The sequence below is a fragment of the Curcuma longa genome, chromosome 3, assembly GCF_044706935.1.
Source record: "Curcuma longa cultivar G26 ecotype Majalengka, Jawa Barat chromosome 3, ITB_CL_G26_1.1, whole genome shotgun sequence".
Lineage (NCBI taxonomy): Eukaryota > Viridiplantae > Streptophyta > Magnoliopsida > Zingiberales > Zingiberaceae > Curcuma > Curcuma longa.
In genome coordinates this window covers 9,813,868-9,837,692 of record NC_133863.1, presented here as the reverse complement: position 1 = coordinate 9,837,692, position 23,825 = coordinate 9,813,868, and the positions used below count along the sequence as shown (strand labels likewise).

General features: G+C 37.3%; 5 protein-coding genes and 1 long non-coding RNA gene across 6 annotated transcripts; 2 read left to right on the top strand and 4 right to left on the bottom strand.

Moving 5' to 3' along the window:
• The first annotated feature begins 779 nt into the window (after window positions 1-779).
• On the top strand, window positions 780-2,942 carry LOC141824452 (F-box/kelch-repeat protein At1g22040-like). The gene is made up of 2 exons (XM_074711746.1): window positions 780-1,036; window positions 1,232-2,942. The coding sequence occupies exon 2, from the start codon at window positions 1,280-1,282 to the stop codon at window positions 2,684-2,686; it is 1,407 nt and encodes a 468-aa protein (XP_074567847.1). The 5' UTR covers window positions 780-1,036; window positions 1,232-1,279; the 3' UTR covers window positions 2,687-2,942.
• A 1,357-nt stretch (window positions 2,943-4,299) lies between these two features.
• Window positions 4,300-4,952, bottom strand: LOC141824845 (small ribosomal subunit protein uS9-like). Its single transcript, XM_074712178.1, has one exon. It carries the CDS (start codon window positions 4,926-4,928, stop codon window positions 4,491-4,493), a length of 438 nt encoding a protein of 145 aa, XP_074568279.1. The 5' UTR covers window positions 4,929-4,952; the 3' UTR covers window positions 4,300-4,490.
• A 4,327-nt stretch (window positions 4,953-9,279) lies between these two features.
• LOC141824046 (myb-related protein 306-like) lies at window positions 9,280-10,651 on the bottom strand. The gene is made up of 3 exons (XM_074711278.1): window positions 10,221-10,651; window positions 10,002-10,131; window positions 9,280-9,896 (listed from the first exon to the last, which is right to left on the bottom strand). Exons 1-3 carry the CDS (start codon window positions 10,426-10,428, stop codon window positions 9,293-9,295), a joined length of 942 nt encoding a protein of 313 aa, XP_074567379.1. The 5' UTR covers window positions 10,429-10,651; the 3' UTR covers window positions 9,280-9,292.
• Window positions 10,652-15,108: 4,457 nt separating this feature from the next.
• LOC141823133 (putative glucomannan 4-beta-mannosyltransferase 11) lies at window positions 15,109-18,526 on the top strand. Its single transcript, XM_074710399.1, has 9 exons — window positions 15,109-15,456; window positions 16,688-16,786; window positions 16,860-17,112; window positions 17,197-17,307; window positions 17,375-17,511; window positions 17,588-17,701; window positions 17,791-17,990; window positions 18,071-18,265; window positions 18,348-18,526. The coding sequence occupies exons 1-9, from the start codon at window positions 15,109-15,111 to the stop codon at window positions 18,508-18,510; spliced, it is 1,620 nt and encodes a 539-aa protein (XP_074566500.1). The 3' UTR covers window positions 18,511-18,526.
• Window positions 16,209-17,640, bottom strand: LOC141823135 (uncharacterized). The gene is made up of 4 exons (XR_012601384.1): window positions 17,624-17,640; window positions 17,325-17,517; window positions 16,631-17,188; window positions 16,209-16,413 (listed from the first exon to the last, which is right to left on the bottom strand). It is a non-coding gene; the product is annotated as an uncharacterized LOC141823135 (long non-coding RNA).
• Window positions 18,527-18,571: 45 nt separating the features above from the next.
• Window positions 18,572-23,374, bottom strand: LOC141823134 (defective in cullin neddylation protein AAR3-like). Its single transcript, XM_074710400.1, has 9 exons — window positions 23,173-23,374; window positions 22,640-22,724; window positions 22,355-22,406; window positions 22,197-22,272; window positions 22,015-22,097; window positions 20,834-20,930; window positions 20,659-20,704; window positions 19,246-19,331; window positions 18,572-19,119 (listed from the first exon to the last, which is right to left on the bottom strand). The coding sequence occupies exons 1-9, from the start codon at window positions 23,228-23,230 to the stop codon at window positions 18,803-18,805; spliced, it is 900 nt and encodes a 299-aa protein (XP_074566501.1). The 5' UTR covers window positions 23,231-23,374; the 3' UTR covers window positions 18,572-18,802.
• Window positions 23,375-23,825: the final 451 nt, after the last annotated feature.

Sequence of the window (23,825 nt, the reverse complement as noted above, 5' to 3'; positions counted from 1 at the left end):
CATTTCTCTTATACATAGCTTGAGTTTAATTTAAATTTAGTTAGTTGATTAATAAATTTAATATTATAAATTTATTTATTTTGAGAGTTTATTTATAAGTTCAATGTGTTTGTCTATGAAGATAGTTTGCTAGTTTTTGTTCATTGACATTTTCTTTAGTCAAATTAATCCAAGAGATAAACAATCTCTTCAGCTATTTATTTTTATTGAAATTTAAATATTAATTATCTTATTTATTTTTTAAAGTATTTTATGCACCATATTGATTTATGATCTTCATTTATTATAAAAAATGTGAAATTTATCATCTTAACGGCTTATTACCCCATCAAAAGTATAATTGTATGATTATCTTCTTCTGTAAAAAGGTAGAATCTGTCACCTTAACGGTCCTACACAGTCAACTCCATGACCATCTGTGAGAAGATAAATCAAGAAACTACAGTTGATTACGACGCAGGAGGGTATTACCTGACTTCACCAGAATTCAAACTTTTGCCCTCTTCTACAACTCTACTACATCGTTGTATGATTTTTATGATCATGAACATTAACGAGCTGAATAAGAAAAGATTTATACGACTGAGATAAAAAAAAAATTTGGATGGGTATTTAGGACTTTTCACAATAGGGTGAATGAAAAAAAAATGAACCATTTCCCACGTGTCGATCGGAGAGCAATGCTGGTCACATACTTCCGGAAGAGAGAATGGGAAACAAAGAACACAGCCGCAAAATTGGAAAAATCCGGATCGAAAATGTGGAAACGGAGTGCCGCAAAATTGGAAGACGACGATCGGAAGAAAGCGAGCGGGAAGATCTGATCTGTGGACGCATGGTTTTGATCCAGTCCAGATTGCTAATCATAGAAACTTTCAGGAAAATAATGGCGCTGCGGCAGAATAAAGTAGGGATAAAGCACGGAGACGAAGAGGGAAAACGACAACGAGGTCAAGCTACTCCATCTGCTTGCAATTGGCGAAGGAATGATCGATGATACCTTGACGAGCGGAGTCGTCGATCTGTCGTTCTCCAGGTACGCCCCGCTTCTTGATTCAAGGATTTGGATTGCAGCATTCTTTAGGGTTCATGTGATCCCGCGCTGTTGTGTTTTCCCTGTTCTGTTCGATTTCGCCCTCTTACTGCGTTTCTAGGTTACTTTTTCTGTTCTTCCGCTGAAGAATTTCTTCCCCTTTTCTTTTACCCTAATCAATCGCTCAACTCCTTTCAGACTGCATCTGAGATCACAAGGTAAAGAAGAAGAAGAAGAAGAAGGTAAATGGGTTCATTCTTGAGCTTCACTCGCAGGAAAGATCAACCGATAGAGGATTATAGCTGTTCTGGAATGGACTGGTGCAAGAGGGCAAAGACATCGGCCAATTGTGATGGTGAAAACAACAGGTTGATCCCTGGTCTACCAGATGAGATCTCACTGGAGATCATTGCTAGGGTTCCTAGAATTTGCTACCTGAAGATGAAGATGGTATCTCGGAGTTGGAAAGCCGCCATAGGCGGGCCGGAGGTTTACCAATTGAGGAAAGAACTAGGAAGAACTGAAGAATGGCTTTACATTCTGACAAAGCTAGAAGATCAGCTTGCTTGGCATGGCTTGGATCCTTCGTCCGGCCGGTGGCAGAGGGTGCCGCCGATGCCGGCGATCGCCTTCGAAGACGAGTCCCGGCGAGGCTTCTCGGGGCTGTGCATGCGAAGCCTGATAGATTCAAGCATCAAGATCACTGAAACTGTTAGAGGTTGGGCTGGGAAGAATGATGCTTCAATGAAAATGCCATTTTGCGGTTGCTCCGTCGGCGCGGTCGCCGGATGTCTCTATGTTCTGGGGGGATTCTCCAGATTTTCGACAATCAGATGTGTTTGGAGGTACAATCCTTGCACGAATTCATGGCAAGAATCGAGTTCGATGACAGAAGGAAGGGCTTTCTGTAAGATCAGTATGTTAGACGACAAGCTGTATGCCGTTGGCGGGATTAGGAGAGTCAAGGGAGGTTTGTCTCCGCTTCAAACTGCTGAAGTATACGATCCTCGAACCGACACATGGACGGCGATGCCGACCGTGCCGTTCTCGAAAGGTCAGGTATTACCTACAGCTTTCTTAGCTGAGTTACTAGAGCCTGTTGCAGTTGGTGTGGCTTCTTATAGGGGCAGGCTGTGTGTCCCTCAGAGTTTGTATTCTTGGCCGTTCTACGGTGATGTTAGCGGTGAGATATACGATCCCAGAACTAACACATGGTCGGAGATGCCGGCCGGCATGGGTGAGGGCTGGCCAGGTAAGCAGGCCGAGACCATGTTGAGCGCAGTGGTGAACGGCGAATTGTATGCCTTGGACCCCTCTGGTTCTTCAGAGGGCGCAGCCCAGATAAAGGTGTATGACGATAAGGAGGATGTGTGGAAAGTGGTTATAGGAAAAGTGCCATTCCATGACTTGAGCAATTGTGAAACCCCATATTTGCTTGCCAGTTTCCTGGGCAAGCTCCATCTGATCATGAAAGGGATTAACAATGATACTTCCGTCTTGACGGTGGATGTTTCGGCTTCTTCCGCAAGCGTCTTACCGAGTCTAAACCCTGAGAAGTTTCGAAAGGCAGAAGACCCTGACTTTTGGGAGGTCATTGGCACCAAGAATTTTGGTGCAGCAGAATTCATCAGCTGCCAGGTACTTTCTGTTTAAGATGTTATAGTTCCCAGCTGTGTATGTGTATCATCTTCTTGGAAATAAGTTTCGCATACAAAGACCATTCCTAGTTGAGACCCTGTTCCGGTTACTAGCTTGTAGGTGACCGGTATCGTTCTCGGATGTTTAGTGTTGCATATAGAACATTATGTGTACATGTTGCGGAGTCGTATTCGGTGGCAACACATTGTGGTGTGAAATGTAATCCTTTATGAATGAAATATGAGATTGTCTTGTATCTTGACATTCGATATATCGTATACCATGGTATCATAGCCTTGGGCGAAACTTCGACTACGAAATTTGAACACACCAATCGATCACAATCTTGAAGCCACCTCATTGATAACTTTCAATGTAGCCTCTTAAATTCCACTAAAACTCACCAATACTAATACATTGGTCTCTCCTTGAGTATGCACATCCCCGCTATGCGGTTCGATGTACCAACACCGCTTATGTGGCTTAGACATGATTTGGATACACCAAGAGCTTTACTTGCTTTTCCTATTCCCATCCTAATTTCATTTGTATACCTATTTTTTCCAAAATCCAATGACTTCCCAACAAATATAATGAAGCATTTTAAGAACAAACACACACATATGTAAAATATTATACAAATAAAAAGTGTAACTCTAGCAAGCACCTCTAATTCATCAGAACAGTTAGGTTATGCAGAGAAACAATCCATAAATTACAACTGGGGTTGAATCTGCAAACAGACTTTATCATCTAATGGTGATCCATGGTTACAGTTTTAATGGTTGATCAAGCAAATTCAAGCAGTTCACAAATGTAAAGTTACATGATGAACCAGATAACTTGGTGTTTTTTTTAGTTTCAAAATTTATCAGGTAGTGATAATGTTTGGTATGTGAATGTTGATAAATGAGGATTAATGTGAAGTCCCAGATATGCAACATCAACAGTTTGTTACTAAGAGTTTAATCATAAAGATTTATCTGATAATAAATGAAAGATTTGTTCCAATGAACATTACTAGAATACAGAGATTCATCAATCACAACATCATTAAACAAAGCTATATAGAACTTCAATATATTATAGGACAGAAGTTAAGGGAATATCCACTCATGATTCACCATTCAATTGAACGAGTAGGTGATTTACATGTAGCATACACCGATTTAGATGCTCTATCCTTGAATATCAAATTAGATAAATATAAACTCTCATAGCATTGAGAACTTTACTATGTAAGTGTCCTACAGCCATAACTTTTCCCACCATATGAAATCCCTTATAACATTCATATGCTCTTCAGTGTTCCAGTATAAAATTAATCAAATGGACTCCTAATCATCGATAATGTGATCATCTATCATCCTTTTATGTGTAATAGATCATAGCTAATGCCCAGGCTAATTCCACGAATTAGAGAATAACTCACCACAATAACCAATTCATAGAGGTTTGTTAACTTACAAATGCAAGCATAAAAGTATAGTACACAAGACGATTATTGACATGAAAACAAAACCTAACAAAATACTTTTGTTAACGTACAAATGCAAGCATAAAAGTATAAGATGTTAACAAAATACTTGGTAGCAGATGTTCCAAACAATTTTGCATAATCAAGGTAGTAAGTAAGCTTAAATTATATCATTGAGTGTAATAGAGAATGTTTCGTCACAGGCAAAGCATAATATAAACTAAAATAACACTTAAAACACCAATAATTAATCAAAATTCATGTTAACAGAAGCAGAAAGCAAATCCAGGCAAGAAAGGTTGAAGCTTTGAGGGAAAACCCGTACTGCAGGACGCCATGGTTCTAACGGTAGGACTTCTGGAAGCGGGCGCGCGCGCCACGGCCACCAAACTTCTTTGGCTCGCATCGGCGAGGGTCGGCGACGAGCAGGGTGCGATCATAGCGGACGAGTATGTCCTTGATTTCCTGCTTAGATTGCTCGTCGACGTACTTCTGGTGGTAGGCGACGAGGGCCTTGGCGATGCTCTGGCGGATGGCGTAGATCTGAGAGGTCTTGCCGCCGCCGCGGACGCGGATGCGGAGGTCGACGCCCGCGAAGCGCTGCCGCCCGAGAAGGAGGATGGGCTCGAAGGCCTTGAGGCGAAGGATCTCCGGCTTCACCAGCTCGATCGGCACGCCGTTCACCTTGATCAGTCCACGCCCGCGCTTGCAGTGCGCCACAGCCACGGCCGTTTTCTTCCGACCAAAGCACTGCACGGACTCCGAAGGCGCCGTCGCCATTGCCGCCGCTCGAGCTCAGAGGTAGAGAGGGATCAAGATGAAACCCTACGCCTGGGAATTGTCCCTTATATAGTGGACCGTTCGGCCCAGGCCGGTTTTTTCCGGTCCGATCAGGTTGGGCTCAATCAGCCCATTTAGATTATATGTCAGGTCTGTTGCTTTTTTGATAAAATAATAAATAAAAAATAAAAAGGAAATATATTTTAAAAATTCAAAAAATAAAACGGTGTTAAAAAATCAATATATATATATATTAGTTTAAACAACACATTTATGATTGACCAAAATTAATTTTATTCTTAGAAAATCCTCTAAAACTCATAAAATTATTACAAAAATATGAGAAAAATTTTGCTTGTCAAAATTTTAGATACAAACTTTTTTTAAGCATGTCGTAAAGTTCTTTTCGTCGTTTGCAATGAGTTTAGGATGCGGTTTGAACGCGATAAGTCATTGTTTTCCTTGTGCATTGTGTTCTAGTTTACTCTAAAAGTTTTTCCTTCATTACAATTTTAACATTGCAAGAACAAAATGCCTTCTTTTTTGCGATTCTTTAAAGTTAGAATTCGAAAACTTTTCAAACATATGGTCTTTCTACAATGAGCTTAGAGTGAGTCTCCAACAAGATCCTGTGTTAAATCGTTTGAATCGTTTCTTGTTGATTCATATGCTATAGCACGATCATAAAGTAGGATATAAATTCCTATCAATGAACCCTAAAAGAAAAAGCTTTCGAGTGGAAGCTATGGAACTTGGTTACAAATTGATGAGTCAAAAACAAAATTTAACTTTTATAAGATCGATCAACATCAAGTTTTTGGAGTAGAAGATTGATGTACATGTTAATCCACACAAGTTCATTCGCATCATTAGAGGTAGCTTTCATCATCGTCCAACAAAGAGAATATGGATTTCATGTTGGGAAATTATTCTCCTAAGTTCATGAATTCTAAAATATGTATGAACTCGTATAAAGGAAAATAATATAACAAGAGATCTAGTTATATCAAAATCTATAACAAAAAATAAATACAAAAGAGAGATGATGAACCTGATTGTAGCGAAAAAGTCATCATCCTTTTGTGTTGTCCACGAATCCAGGAATCCTATGGAAGAAAAGAGAGAACGAGGGGTTGATCTTCCAGAGAAATTAGAGTGATAATGTTATAATCTTTTCATCGATGAGCAACAAAAAGATCTCTCAGAATTTCTAATCCAATGAGGATATATATATATATATATATATATAATTTATTATCAACCCATTAATAATAATGGTTTGAATTAACAGATTCTATACATAAATGATCTCTACATCCAATAACTCAAATCCTTTATAATTAATTAGATCACTTAACAAATTTAATTTTTTTAATGACACATATCTATATGTCACAACTAACATATAAACCAACTAATTAAAGGAGATAAAATCTAACATTCCAAACTCTGATCAAATGACATTATTATTATTTGTTAATTAATAGAGAAGTATAGAAGGAGAGCCTTGATGTAATGGAAAAATTATTGTTGAACTATAATATCATGAATTCAAGTCTCAGCAAATAATTTCTTATAAAGTCAGGAAGATTACATATAATATATCATTATTTGAGATCTCATATTTTAATGTCTCAGAGATATATAGTTGAGTTGGTTACGATGGAACAGAATTGTTGAAGTGGACAAAGGGTCGAATTTCGACGAAGTTGAGACAATGCCCTCCTCCATAGTGGTCAACAAGGGCGGAGCCACCTTGAAAGGTACCCGGGCTATAGCCCGGGGGCCCAATACCATTAAAGAAGAATTTTTTTTGGATTTATGGGTAAAAAAAAAGAAAAACTTGAAGAAATAAAGAGCATAGCCCGAGAATTTTGGAATCAGCCCGGGTAAATTACCCGGGCTGGCTCCGCCATTGGTGGTCAACTATAACTTTTCAATTTACTTTTTTATAGATGATCGTGGAACTTGTTGGGTTGCAAGGGTGCAAACATAGTCCCATATCTAAAGTACATGGAAAAGATCATGGGGTTAAATGGATGGAAAGTATCTCCATTGGTATGAGGTCTTTTGGGAAGAGCCCAAGAACAAAACCATGAAGGTTTAGGCCCAAAGTAGACAATATCATACCATCGTGGAGATATTTTGATTACATCGGTATTAACAAGTGGTATCAGAGCGAGACCGTTCTTCACCGGACTAACCGTCGGATGAGCCATAATCCAGATCTAACCATGTGGTTTGAGCCTTAAACAAAGGAAGTGGGTGCTCCCGTGTCTGAATCAAGAGGACCAGACACCAGGTGAGAAGTCCTAGTAGGTCGGGTGGACCGAGGGGCAAAAAGTTCTAGTTGCGACTAGGTGGGAAGTCCTAGTAGGTCGAGTGAACCGAGGGGCAAAAAGTCCTAGCTACGGCTAGGTGGGAAGTCCTAGTAGGTCGGATGGACCGAGGGACAAAAAGTCCTGATGGATCGAGGATTCAGACATCAAAAACGACGTTGAGAGGGACCTGTGGTCCTTTGTTTGAGAGGGGAATTGTTGGGTTGTAAGGATGCAAACATAGTCTTACATCTAAAGTACATGGAAAGAATAAAGTCATGAGGGCTTAGGTCCAAAGTGGACAATATCATACTATTGTAAAGATATTTTAATTTCATCGGTACTAATAGAATTGATCATGAAAAATTATTAGGATAATAAATTTTATCTTTTTATGGAAGAAGAATTCTGGTATGGATAGATATAGAGTGAGGAAAGAGAATGCATTTAATGAGGGATGAGAGGGGAGTAGTGTTAGGGGGTGCAAGGTTGGTGGCATGGCAGATGAAAGTAGCTAAGCATGTTGCATGTGGGAGCCCATGTTTGGCAGGTGCCTGCATTAATGCAGCACTCATACATCAACAGGGAAGCTTCCTAATTCACTCAGACCTCCCCATCATATATATATATATATATATATATATACACACACACACAAATTATAGATAATAATGTTATCATAACCTTAATTTTTGGGACCTTCAAATTACCTGTTATCAGAGCTCGTCGGCGCACATCCCGGCCCCTTAAATTTTGTGGCTATTGCAATCTTTTAGGGGATTAAATTCATCGTTTAGAGCTCGATCATGCCCGTGCAAGGCTTTGTGAGCCCGTGATGATGAGTCGGATGTTCGGGAAGTCAAGCACTCTAGAAGTTAAAAAGGAGGCTGAGTACTCTGAAAACTGAATGTGAGGCCAAATACTAGTCTAGAAGCTAATTTATGGGATGCCACGTATATCGCCACATGGGTCCGTTGACACGAAACCAAGCCATGTGGTTCGATGAACCATAGAAGGGACCATTATCCAGGGCATCAACATTGCTTTCGACAAAGCTTTGAAATGGCCAGAGGAGGAAGGAAAGAGTAAATGCTGCTTCTTAGTTCTTGTATGGCCACATGTGAGGTGGGGTGGCTCCATTAATGGTGGCATTCAAAGCTCTTGATCCTCTTGGTCTCATGTCATCCACGAGAGTTGATTAATTCGATTCGATTCGATTCATTTCAACAGTTGCATCTTTTTCTTTACAGCTCTGGTTATTAAGTGGTTTTTATGCAGAAGAGATCAAGAAGAAGAGACTTTAAAAATTTCACATGTGGTTCATTTAAAGAACCACTTTAACTTTCCTTAATTTCTCCTCCATTGCTGATCTTGCCAGATCTTTGATTCGATTAATTTACAGTTTGCTCGCTGCTGAGTAGGATTGTAGTCGAGCCAAGTTTGATCGATCGATCGCGTTAAACTATATTTGTTTACTTGTCGAACTTACACAAATTTGTTTAGTAATTTTGGTTAACTAATACATCATTTTTCAAGTTTTAGTTAGGGTTGTGAATTTAAACACTAAACTTGTTCACTATCATCTTGTTTGTCGATCGATCAATTTACGATATCTTTGACTCTATTATTCAACAATTAGCGATAATAAATATGCTCGATTATTTTGATCTTTGTACATTTTTATCAAATTAAAGAAAATGATAGCATCTACAATAACGAAATGACAATACCTTCGCAACTACTATATAGTATTTTCACATTATGAACAGAATACAGGAGAAAATGTGCAAGTTATATCTTTCTTACGAAACGTTACAAAATTTTATTCTCGAAGACAAAGAATATACTCGAGTATCATATTCAATTAGACCCACCATGTTTTCCAATTTGCCAATTTGGCTTCACATGTTTCACTCCACAATGAAAATAATAAGCACTAATTAATTCTAAAAGAACCCTAATTAAATTCTTTAATTAATTAATTAATCAAAAATAATAATTAATTTACATTCCACACAAATTAATTAATTAATTAATTAATTGTGATTAGTTCATCACCATGCTGAGGAAGCTCTCTTCCTGCTTCTCCTCCCCCACAACACACTCATCAAACAACCAGGATTCCAGGAGCTGGAAGGGGGCAGCTGATGTCGTCGTCTCCGGCGATCCCTCCAGCACCGTGGACTCATAGTCCTCGAACCGGAACATTGCCGCCGCCGCCGGCGGCACTATGCAATTGGAGGCGCTCATGCTCATTTGGCTTGAGGTGGAGGTGGTGGGACTAGTTGTTTTCTTCTTTTTCTTCTTCGTCCATCCTTCGAGGAGCCGCGAGATGTTCTCGGTGCTCGCGGCATAGGTCGACGGCCGGCGGGGGCTATTTTCGCCCCCAATTGTGGAAGAAGACATAGGATCCTCCATGGACAAGGCTTCCGAAAGGGCGCGCTTCGCCAATTCGACATCCATCTGGAGGCACCTCTCCCACTGGCCCTTGGCTTTCGGCACGGAGCTACCGACCGGCGATCCGCCCCCGCGTCGGTCTGTGCCGGAAGCTTCGATCTTGTTCCAGAGCTTCTTCTTCAAGTGTGTGTTCCAGTAGTTCTTGATATCGTTGTCGGTTCTCTCCGGAAGATAAGAAGCTATGGCCGCCCACCTGATCCATCCATTTCCAACAAACAAACAAACAAACAAACAGATCTTAGTGATCCAATTCACTACCAATTGAGGATAATAATCTCGAATTGATTTCGATCGATACCGGTTGCCGAGAAGAGCTTGGAGGTGGACGATGAGCTTCTCCTCCTGGTCGGTGAAGGCGCCGCGCTTGATCCCAGGCCGGAGATAGTTAGTCCACCGGAGCCGGCAGCTCTTGCTGCACCTCGACAACCCTAAACCAATCCCAGATCGACAAAATTAAACCCTAATTCCTAAGGAGAGATGAAACCCTAGCTAGCTAGCTCTCAGTACTACTACTGACCAGTGTTGGTAGGAACAGCCCTCCAGTTGCCGGAGCCGTGCTGTTGGATGTAGGAGACCAAGAGGATGTCCTCCTCCGGCGTCCAAGGCCCCTTCTTCACGCCGCCATCCTTGTCGCAGCAAGGCGGCCGTCGTCCCATAGAAACAAAGAGGAGGAGGAGGACTAGAGAAGTGTTTCTCTCAGCTGGCAGCCCTCGGGAGGCATGCATATATAGGAGCTGACCGCCATCATCGATCTAGTTAGTTAGCCATGGAGATCGCGCGATCGAAGTGGAAGAAAGGAAGAAAGGAAGAAAGGAAGGAAGGAAGGAAGAATCAAAGAAGACAGATAGGTGCATTTAGTGAGGGGCGAGGACACCTCAAAAGTCAGCTTGCAATCGAGGGGAGGGAGCGAGCCAGCGACGATGTGTCGCAGAAGCGCGTCGCATTCAATGGGAGGGAAGGAGGGAGGGAGGGGGCTTGTTGCAGGGAATATTTTAAGTATAAGAAGAACCCTAATGGGGGATCCAGGTGATCAAGGGTTCAGATTTGGGTGCCACAAATGGTGAAGCTGTAGCTAGATCTGATCTTTTCTATCGGCGAGAGTTGAAAGACTTTTGTGGTCGTTCGCTTTGATTTTTACTCGCACTCGTGTGTGTGTATATATAGAGGAGTGATATCCTACGCGCCTTAAAACACACAATTGTGTGCGACATCAGAATCAGAGTACCCGAAAGAATTTTGAGTGCTTGAAACAGTAAATACTGTCATTTTATATTTTATATTTTATATTTTTATTTTAAAATTTTTTTGTGTTTAATACTATAACTCAACTCCTAAATACAAAAGAAAAAATTTTAAATGGCTTAACTGTAAGTCAAAAAAATATAAAATGATACTATTTACTATTCTAGGCCTCCAGAAAAACCCAATTCTGATGTCGCGCACAGTCACATATTTTAAGACATGCAAGATATCAATTATTAGAACCATTTAAGGGTGATTAGATGACTACTTCTTGGTTGGCTTTGCACCTCTTGTTTATGATAATGAACTCATTTTCACGTTTTGTAATTGGCATATATAACTTTGAATTTGTTGGAAAATTAGTTTCACAAACAATAAATTGAAAATGGATATAGACGACTATTTGCAAGTAGACCATCATAAATTAATTCCTCATATTATTTGAGTAATAAAGGTTTAATACAAGATGATCAGATGAAAGTATTGATTCGCACACAAGTTGAGTTCATGGACATGAATACACGAACGCTAACTCAAATATGTGTAAATGTCAATTCGCGTAGAATCATTTAAGGGTGATTAGTATAGCTACTCCTTAGTCGGCTTAATTTGCACCTCTTGTTTATGACAATGAGCCCGATTCCATCTTATTTAGTTGGCATATAATCTCAAATTCACACCCCATGAGTCCTTGACCTAAAACAACTACGTTGCTATGTCGAACTCATACTCTCTTGGAAGGGTCAGGGTGAAACCAACATCGACATTTTAGAATACTTAACGATGAATTTTGATTCTTGTGTCTATTTCATTAGGGTCGAGAAAGATCAATAATGGCTCTAATTTACACATAGAAAAAGAAGAAGAAGAGAAAATTAGAGAAGCTTTAATGCTAAAACTTCATTGAGGATCAAAATAGAGATAATGATTGATAAATTCCCAATAAAGACTACAATTGTGCCTATAACATGACTTATCGAATACCGACAAATATAGTTGAATGCTTAAGATTACCCACCAAGCTCGGTAATAACATTCCAAAAGCATTATTCGATCGACTCAACTCAACTATGTTAGCACTCGATCGATAAAGTCTTGACCTAATCTTTTGTTTTTTTTTCATTTGTTTTCATCATTTTAAAATTAAAAAACAAGGCTAGTTTTCAGGATCATACAAAGTGATATATTTCTTCATATATATTTTTTTGAAAATAATAATAAATAATATATATATATATATAATATATATATATATAAGGCAGTGGCTGTCACTATGGCTGGGTCGGTATATATAATTTTGTATATATATATATATATATATATATATATATATATATATAATAGGTATTTCGGTATATAATAATATAAGGCAGTGGCTGTATACACACTTCCTGTCACACTCTGACCTCTCCTTCAATAGCTTGCAGCGATTGCAAGGCTGAGGTGAGTTGGTCTGCATTGACGGCTGACAATGCCATCAATTCCGAGTCAACGCGTTGACTCAAAGTCATATTAAATTCATTTATGGATCGGATCTATCTCCTTTCATTTCCATTTAAATCAGTCGAACATTTTAGATTTTTCTAGGTATTCAATATATTCGAGGACGAATTCAGAGACGCTCAATTTAGTCTTACGAAAGTTTTTCATTGATCACCAAGATAAATAAAGAAGTGAAGATGATGATCTAATATAATAGTCAGTGTTTTCGATTTCGCTATCCATTTGAGAGAACTCTAGATGTTTGATCTGTCATTGACGGGTATAATTATCTCACCATTGTCTCGGAGACAATGACAAACTAAATTTTGAGTGTGAAAGGGATGGACTTTAGTAGACTAAATAAAAAATTTACATAGATGATTATACTTCTTTAATTATACTATTAAAGAAATACAATTGAACTGGACTAAACTGTAGGACAACTATTATATAGATGCGTCCCTACTATATTTATTTCATTTTAACAATATAGATGTGTTATCGTCTTGTTTGAGTAACAAACAGTTGATATTCGATTGACATCAAATATTCATCTTTTGTTGATTAATCTTGGGGTGAATGGTTTAGTTTCATAAAAAATTTTCATCGACTATCAAGGTAAATCGGGAAGCACTCATAGCGGGTGGCCAATCAGTCCAGAGTTCTTAGATCAACTGTCCATTAAAAGAAATCATCCATTAATTTATTGAAACTGAGACTCGTTCTTTCTTTCTTCACTTGATGAATTGTGTTATTTATCATTCGTAATAATAATTTAGAATCAAGATCGGTAAAATGTTGCATTGCATCGAGAATTTATGATTCGATCATCTTCGAAATTGATAGAAGACAAGGCTTCTACCACTATCCTTGACAATTTCTTATTTGCTTTTACTCGATCGATCGCACGATTTCTCTTTTAGCTGAAGAAAAAGAAACTCTCATTCAATTACCAAAAGAGAAGTATTCGTCCATTTGATCGACAATTTATCGAACCTAAGTTTTCTTTTGAGTCAAGAAAACTTAACTTTGAAACACATACTTGATTAACAACAATCTCAAACCCTAAAATTAAAGTCAAAACTTTAGTTTTCAAACTTAATCCCACTCTTCCACTAGTGTTAATGTATGGTCTAAACTACTAATACTACTAATTAATTACTTAATTAGCAGTAACACATAATAATAATAATATATTTTGTTTTAAAAAGTAATAAATGGAGATGGGTCAAAAGTCATGCACTCCTGCAACTCATTCAATTCATAATTATTTTTTATGGAAAATAATAATAATAATTTGTCAGTTTTTTAATATATAAAAAATTATAATTAATGTGCAATCTTTGGAGGAATAAATAGCAAAGATTAATTAATTGTACAGATCATTAATGAGCTATTAATGGAGTTGGTGATGTGTTCAGAGGTCATTTTTTATTATTTATTATTTATTATTTTTCTTAATTTTGGAGGGGGAAAAAAACTCAATGGATGGTTTTAACTATTAATAACATTGGGAGGGGATCTTTTTTATGTTTATTTTTTTATAAAAAAATTAAAATTATTTTAAAATTTGATAATGACTTTAAAAATAAAATAAATATTTAGTTCCAATCAATCTTTAAAAAATACTTATAAATACAACTTTAATATTTTATTTTTTCCATCCATCCTATCATTTCCTACTCCTTCTTTCTCATTATTTCATTCTATATTTATATTTTTATTCAAAATAAATCTTTTGAAGAATGGAATTTATAAAAAAGTTATTGAAAGATTTTTTGATAATGAAAAAATGAATAAATTTTTGTATTCAAAAAACTCCTACAACAACTCCTACCACTGGAAATGTTGTTAGGATTTGCGAATTGAATGTTCGTAGAGGCCTAACTACTAACAAATAATCATGTGTGTCGATACTAATGAGACGGGAAGTGTTATAGTACACACTCATGATTGTTGAATTAACTCTATACTATCGTTCTTCATGCTAATATGCTTACTCCTTTGACGATAAACGGGTTTTTTTCCATGGCAAACACTACTACTTACTATCAAAAGTAATTCTTGTAACTTCCCCTTATGATAGAGTGCATGACTAACACAAATATACACCTTCCGAGATCTTCAACAACTGTGATATAAGGATCCGAACTTCAAGAAATCATAATTTTTCATTCAGAATATACAAATCAGATTTTTAATATATCAAATCAAAAAATATCTTTTAAAAATATATACATTCACTATCATTCAAAAATATATTTTCATCTTCCTCAGAATTTTAAGACTATATTTAAATATTTATTTAATTATTGTTAAAGCAATATCTTTTATTTTGAAATAATTTTATTCGATTAAATTTAGAGATTGGTTTCTCTTAATTTGATAATTTTAATATATTTTTTAAAATTTTATTATTAAAAATGACGTCAATAGTCAACAAACAAAACAAAACAAAGAAGGAGCACTCAAAGTCAAGAAAATGAATAGCATTATTTCTTTGTTTAGGGTTTCACATGATCTACAGAATCATCCGCCATTTTAAAAAATAAAATAACAATAAAATTTATTATTATTATTATTATTATTATTATTATTATTTATTCATAGTACAACGTCTTCCCCGTGAACACTGCAAATACCAGAGAGAGAGAGAGAGGAGAGTGGTGGTTGCTTCGGCTATGGAAGAAGGCAGCGTCTCCGCCACCGAGACCCTCAGCATGGCCGGCGAGGCCTTGGGTCTCTTCCTCTCCCTCGTCTCGGCGGCCGAGGCGCTGCGGCGGGCGGCGGCCGCGGTGGTGGTGCCGGCGATGCGGGCGGCGGTGGCGCTGTGCCTGACCATGTCGGTGATGCTTGTGGTGGAGAAGCTGTCGATGGCCGCCGTCGCGCTCTACGTGAAGGTCAGCCGCCGGACGCCGGAGAAGGTGTACAAGTGGGAGCCGGTGCCGGCGGCGACGGAGGACGCCGAGGTGGGGTCCCTCGCTTACCCGATGGTGCTCGTGCAAATCCCCATGTTTAACGAGAGAGAGGTATTTACTTCGATTTATAAACCATTTTTAAAAATAGGAAAACTATTTTATAATCAATAAATATTTATATATAATATTTTTTTAATTTTAATTTTATTACCTTTACTTCTTTAATTGCTTGACTTTAATAGTTGTGTAGTAGTTGTGTTCACGATCATAGAAAATAATAATAATTTTAGGTCAAATGGGATTGTTGTAAGATATGCTCAATATTATTAGTTAGGAACGGTGATTGCACATGTCGTTTGTGTTTTTTTAATTTATCTTGATGATTAATAGAATATTTATCTCTAATAGAATTTTAATCTTTTTTCTGTAAAAAGTGAAATCCACCATCCCAACAACCCCATACGATCGGTTCCACGACCATCTGTGCGCAAGTAAATCGAGAAGCTGCAATTAACCACAACGGAGGAGAGTATTATCTTGATTTCAACGAGATTTGAACTCTTACCATCTTCTACAACTCTGCTATGTCGTAACCAACTTAGTTATGCCCTAGGAGCAATAGAATTCTAACCCTAATTCTAAGAATGGTCAAGTGGAAAAGAGTTGAGGTTGCTAAAAAATAATATTGAAAGGGCAACTTCATGACAATAGGATTTTCTTAGATCTATTCGTTTAAATAGAGATGATGATGCAATAGGCGATCGAGTTCAATAACATAAAAGAATCTATAAGTATTAGATGCTTTGTGGAGACTCTCCTAGTTGGCAAGGGAGTCAAAATGGGAAGGATTTCAACCATGCAAATCTAGATCTAAACCTAAATCTAAATCTTCAGAAGAGGAAGCCAAATAGAAAGGCAAAAGCTTAAGTTTATAAATAGTTAAGAGGAAGCCATTTCTCATTCTAAAGGAACATAATTCACCCTTCACCTTTTGCGGTTTGTCGAGTTCAACTTGCACGATGCATACGGTCTCAACCCTCGCTTTCGACTTCGGTCCAACTCGAAAACCTATTCCAATCCATTGTCAAAATGTCACAATAAGGAGAAGTAAGGATGAGCTAAAGGCATACTCAACACTTATTTAACTTCATTTACAAAAACAGGAAGATGTACTGCATAATAATCCTAGCAAATGAAATGATCTACATGTTTTCATCTTCCTGCATCATTTCTCAGAAGCATTTTGAAAATGAAATGGTTAAATGATGAGAAAAAACAACATTACATCTTAAGTTTTTGGTCTCTGCAATCTGGTTTGTGCTTCTTCAGCTGTGCCATGCAGGTTTACCAGATATCCATTGCAGCGGTGTGCTCTCTGTCATGGCCATATGACAGACTCATAATCCAAGTCCTTGACGATTCGACGGACCTAACAATTAGGGTTAGTTGTAGCAAATCGAAAGGATCATGAGATGGAACTTTCAGTATGTATATGCTTAGTTATCTACATGCAGGAACTGGTGCAAGAGGAATGCCAGAAATGGTGTAAGAGAGGAAGGAGCATACACTACATATCAAGGGATAACAGAAATGGCTACAAGGCTGGGGCTCTCAAGGAAGCCATGGAACTTGACTATGTGAAGAAATGCGATTACGTTGCGATCTTTGATGCTGATCATGAGCCCCCATTTGATTTCCTCCTCAGAACCATCCCTTTCCTCATGCACAATCCTGGCGTCGCTCTTGTTCAGGCGCGTTGGAAGTTCGGTAATCATTTAAGCTTCGAGAAGAGATTTTTCTTCTTCTTTTTCAGCTGGAAGATGCACAAGTTGATGCCTGATTGCTGTTCAGTGAATGCTGATCAATGCTTGATGACAAGGATTCAAGAGATGTCATTGAACTATCATTTTAAAGTGGAGCAACAATCCGGCTCGACCACTATGGAGTTCTTTGGATTTAATGGTGAGTTGAGTTCTTACCTTGCCCTGATGATACTCCTTGATATCGAAAGTGAATTGTGTTGCACAAGGAACTGCTGGTGTTTGGAGAATCATAGCCATTAATGAAGCTGAAGGTTGGAAAGAAAGAACCACAGTGGAAGACATGGACTTGGCGGTCCGGGCAACCCTTCAAGGCTGGAAATTTGTTTATGTTGGAGATCTCAAGGTTTCTCTACACAAATATTTTCTTTCAGAAAAAAAAAGAAGAAAAACTAGTCTTTACTCATCATAATTTTCATTAGGTTAAAAGTGAACTACCAAGCAATTACAAGGCATACCGTTATCAGCAGCATCGTTGGGCCTGTGGACCTGCAAATTTATTCAAGAAAATGGCATCAGATATAATAATGGCTAAGGTCAATAGTAGTTTCTTTACATATCAAGTGCGAAAGTTGGGAGCTTTATTTTACTCATTCTAAATTCCAATGCATTTCTGATACTGCAGAAGGTGTCTTCAGTGAAGAAATTCTTTTTGATCTACAACTTCTTCTTTGCAAGAAGGATAATATCACACAATGTCACATTCTTCTTCTACTGCATCCTCATCCCAGCTTCTTCCTTTGTACCTCAAGTCGAAATACCAAAATGGGGAGTGTTCTACATTCCATTAGCCATCACCATCCTTAACTCAATTGGAACCCCAAGGTTTAATTCACAAGCCGAGATCTTGAATAGTTGGGATGATAATATATGCTTCCATTTACGAAAAAATGTCAGCTTTGCAGGTCCTTTCATCTGATTTTGGTGTGGATATTCTTCGAGAGTGTCATGTCGTTGCACCGATGCAAAGCTGTCTTCATTGGTCTTCTTGAAGCCGGGAGAGTGAATGAGTGGGTTGTCACTGAGAAGCTTGGCAACTCATTGAAGACCAAACAAATTCCTGCAGATGCTAAGAAACTATCAAACAAGTTTTGGGAAAGGTAAAATCTGAATATCATGAAACAAATTCACTAACCTTGTTTAGGCAATTGATGGATATTAAACAGATCTGTGTTCTTCCAGATTTCATTTTCTGGAGCTGGGAATGGGAGTCTTCCTGTTGATATCTGCATGTTACAATTGTGCTTTCCGAACAAATCTTTACTTCATATTCATTTTCCCTCTGTCAGTATCATTCTTAACCATGGGAGCTGGTTATGTAGGCACTTGTATTCCACCAACATAGTGTCTGGAACTAAACTTCCAAAATTTTGATTTTTTTTTTCACTTTATATTACATTTTAACATGAAAAATAACTAGATCGTATGTATGAGAATCTGCAAAAGTGCAGTTCCAAACTTCAAATTCCATCTGGAGATACCGATTACAATGCAAAGAGCTGATAACACCCAAGTAAACTTGCAAACAAGTAGAATATCATACAAAAGAACATACTAGCACCATAACACGATACAATCTTATAATTAAAGCTAAAAATCCAATCATGAGACTATATGCTTGAACCGAGAAAATGATATCATGTGTAAACCCTTGCTTTCGGATCACAATGAAAATAGCAGCCTGCAGGAATGGATCTTGTTGAACCTTTGACCAGGCTATCCTCCACAGCACAAGGGGAAGTATGGAGACAATTATGTGTAGTGTGCTTGTTCATGCCATCTTGGTTGCCTGATGTCCTGCCAATCATACTAACAGATGAATCAGATTCAAGATGTCGATGGTTATTGTTAAAAGAGGTCTGCTTTAATCGCTTGAGTCTTGCAAGATTGTCTGGCATTTCCGAAACTTCCAAATATTTTGATTTCCTCCTGGATCCAGGGTGCAAATTCAATCCTGAAAAACAGAAGTCATTATGATAACATGAACCTAAAAAAGGAACGCTGATTATGACTGCCAACATTCTATGAAAAAAACATCTGAAAACTTGAATTGTGATTAAGAATTTCTGGCCAACATTACCACTAAATGTGTTGGAGATGCAAGGCTGCTCATTTGTATCGGCAGAAGTATAATCTTTAGAGCTGCAATCGTTTGATTTATTGATTCTGTGCATTTCGGAATGAAATTACATAAGCTTGAGTCATCTAAAACAATGCATAAACTGAAACAGGTAATTATTGAGGAAAGTAACAGAGAATTCAAATTGAGTATTAACATAAAACAAATTTACGAGCAAGTTAGGCACACCAAAAGGCAAGATTAAGTGAACCCATCTGATCAATTACATCTGGACAGTAACAAATAATGAAGCAATTCTGACACAGAATTTCAGTAATCCAGGACACCAAAAACTTTGATGAATTTCCTTCCAGTTCCTTTCAAACAATTAATAGAACATATAACAAGTAATTTCATGTTTACTTAAAAATTAACATTCATGTTGAAAGTAAGATTAGAGAATGCTATGGTCTAGAATAATATTATCGATGTCATTCGGCTTTCTTAAATTGGCAAGCTACTCACCTTTTTTCAGGCTCCATTATCCATAGTCCTATATCATCATGAAGTCATGTTCGTCCCATTTATTTGGGGTCGGCTACATGAATCTTATCCCTCCAAAGTACACTCTTTCCTTTGTGTTAATATATTAATGCTACTATATTTATTTTGAAAAACTTGAAATTCTTACCTGCTTAGTTAATTCAATTAGGCATGCAAAATGAGTTTTTAATATGACTGTCATGTAATATTTGCACCTATAATTTACACTCACTGGACTTAAGCAATTTTGACCTAATTGATCATCCCAGATGAGTGAACTCATCAACATCTGAACCATTTCCTCTGCAGAGATTTTTACTTCCTAAATGATCGACTTCTCCACACAAATATGGAACCAGCATAAGCATGAGATTTAAATGCCAACCATCTAAATACAGCCTTAAGTATTACAACCAGGTTGCAAAACAGCACCACCAAGAGCAAGAATAGTTAGTGTAAAGAATGGAGGTAGCAGTTTCTCCAACCAGCCCCATTTAATAGTTGGGAGTTGGGACATTATGAGTTTCTGAGTTGTTATGCTACCCTCTGAATTGTTGAGGCATAAAATTCTATATCTACTCACATGAAAATTCTATATAGGAAAAAGGACACATCTGACACTTGGAAGTTCATGTCAGGTGAAAACAAAGCTCCAACAACCTATACTTCAAAAGCATTTAATGACAATAAATCTTAGTAATGATAGCAAACACATATGAATTGGATAAATCCATATAGATATATGTTACTTGCACGCAGACAACAAATACCTTGAATTGGGTAAAACAGCCTCCCAAATACATTATATAAGCATAAGAGTTTAGTGGAGTCATATATGGAACCATCAAAAGCAAGTCAGAAAGTAAAAGCAAAATGAGAAGAAATAAAAACCTGTATATGTGCTCAACAAATTCGTCAATAAGCACAGGCCAAGCACCTAGAAGAATAAAGAAATAGATCAGTCATGCTAAATGATGCTTGTAGAATGTACATACAAAATGCACTCTTGGAAGAAAAATAGTATACCATTAAAGCATACCAAAAAATGAGTTATTTCACAGACTACCTTTTGGATCATAGCCTTCAAGATCTTCATTCACATAGCGGCTGAAGGCCAAGACTTGTTGCCAAGTATCTTCCAATATATTGTGTCGTTGGTGCATCTGAATTCAACTAACAAAAATTATTAACAGAAATTAAAAAAAAATCAATCAAGATTTAATTATATACAAATGCGCTATTTACTTTGACATTTCTTCCATGCCCTTACTACTGCCATTCTGTCAATTAGTTTCCTGAAGAAAGCCTAAACTTATAAAATCCTCCAAAGAGATTTTATATTGTTGAATTTCCAGCATCTACCTAAAGTTACATTATATTTTGAACTCTACAATTTTGTGCATTTTTGAATGTAGTATGCCTTGCTCTAAGATTCTGTTCACTTTAAAGGAATCTAAGACGAGGCTAAATCCTTTCCTCTTATCACTAATTTCTTAATGTGGCTACACAAGCTTAGTTATTTCCTGTGTATCCAATTAATTCATAATCAAATTGCTTTCAACATAATATTCATCCATAGCAACAATTCTTATTCAACCTGATCAGCAACTCCTATAAAAGGAGAACCACATTCAAGGGTTAGTATAATCTCCTACAAATTAAAACCATCTAGTAGTGTTCTACCATGGTATCACCTATCCTTTAAACCTCCAATGTTTCTCCCTTTCAATACATTATCTACAAACACTTATATGATTTTAATCATTCTCCGTTAGAATTATGTTTTGTAGTTTCAAAAACTTTAATTTACCAATAACAATAACTCTTATCATCTGAGATAGACTAATATAAGTTCCTTATCTCTATAATTTTCGGAGACACCATATAATTGGGGATCCTATTCATCGCATTTATAGTTAACCTGCATGCAATAGCTATGAGACTTCATTGGATGGGATACTTATCTAACATCGCAAACAAAAACAAAATTTATTGCATGATACAGTACAAGAGTTGTAAATTTATCCATCGACAGGAAATCCACTTGTAAGACAATCACTGCATGGATAATCACTGGAAGTTTCTTTCCCAGGACACGTAAGCAAGATGAACATGGTAAGAAAGAATTGATAGTGCACTGAATCAAAATCTCAAATTTTGGCCATCTCAGGAACAAAAAAATTGAGTGCTAAAAAAAATGTAGCTTGTGTGTAATTGATGAGCAATCAACATGTATTCGCTTCCTACCCCAACAAAATTACACCATTCATCCAGCAAGCGAAACCTTCCATTCAAAACTAACCTCCATCCTGCTAAGGCCCGATTTACAGCTGAGAATAAACAGAAAAAGAAAACCAATGATCCTCAACATGATAAGGAGTAAAGATAGTATTTAAATTCAGGAACCAAAATGTCCACAAGCTGCTTACAGATACTCTTCTGCCCATTTTCACGACAAATGAAGAAGACAAATTCATAAAGCAAATTGAACTGATGGGAACCAACCTACAGAACAGTAACAGCAGATATTAATCTAAATATCAAGCATGACGGCAGATACAAAAGCAAACAAGTAACTTATACTCACAGATAAATCTAGACAGCACATAAGATTGCAGATTTGGTTGATCAGCATATCCCTAAATAAAAATAGGAAATGTATCATAAGAATAAAGGAAATATGAGTACATTAGATTCAGGTACTAAAAGAAAGAAAGAGGCCCAGGTGTCCAGGTATTTCTACCCTTCATTCAGGTACTAGAACATAGTGTATCTGCTTCACAAGTTAAAATAGGAGGGCAATTGGGCGGAGTAAAGCAAGTTTTTAACTTCCCACCCCCAGCCCATATAGGAAGCAGGAAGCGACACAAACCTTGTTGGCCCACTAGAATCCAGTGATCTTGACAATATAGCTAACCTTTCCTTTGCTCCTGAAAGGTGCGCCTTTGACATAATATCTGCACACGAATACATAGGTTTTAGGAGTGAACAATATGCGAAATTACAGATCATACTACGTCACCAAATCTATAAAAGCTTTGAATTTTAGGTCATTCTTGCTTCACTACTTGAGAACTTAAAGTCTACTGCAACAAAACTTGTAAGATTAAGCACACTGTGATATACATAACCATAACAAAAGAGTGGATCAAAATTAGTTACTATTAGAAATAAATACATGTAATCCTTCTTTCAAGGAAAAATCAACATCCTTTCAGTCGGCCATCTTGCGGACAGAGCCCAAAAGAAACGACAAAACATAATCTTTTTTAACAGTGCGAATTTTCTTATCAATCAGAAATCCGAAAAGAGTCGCGTCCAGACACAACAACAGATGCCTGAACTGAATCCCAGGAAAAGAATTAGTTAATGATCCTCCCGACAAACAGGGCTCTTTCCGCTCACCGGAGTACGCGGAGAAGACCTGGAAGATGTTAAATTGATGAGGCGCCGACGGCTCCATGGTCCCGAACGATCGGGGTCGACACGAATACGATCTCCGGAGCACGAAGCCTCGGATCGAGGCCGTGGAGCGGAGGGAGAGAGAGGAGAAGCGTCAGCGAGAGGAGGGCCGACGATTCCTCCTCCTCCTTCCCCAACCCTTTCCCTTCCCCACGTGACCACGTCACCCACCTCCACCATTTATTTATTCCATAATTTCTTGAATAATTTTATTAAAAATATCAAATTAAATTAATATTAGATGAAATTTGAAGAAAATTGAACGGGTTTATTGACAATTTTTGTTGAAAAGTTATATAACTGAAATTATCTTACATTCCATTTAAAAATATTAATTTAAATTACTCTAATTTAATCATAAATAATTAATTTTGATCAAAATTATTATTATATAAATTAATTTTAATCAAAACTACTACCACAGTAAATACTTGATTAAAATTATTTTACTATATGTTATATGTAAAATCAAAACTAAACTAAATGTTATATTTTATTATTATCCTCTGGGATGACAGATTCTACCTTTGCTGAAGTATATCACATTGAATATAAAATAATTCTTTATTCATGGTAGAACTTTTATTTGAGTAATA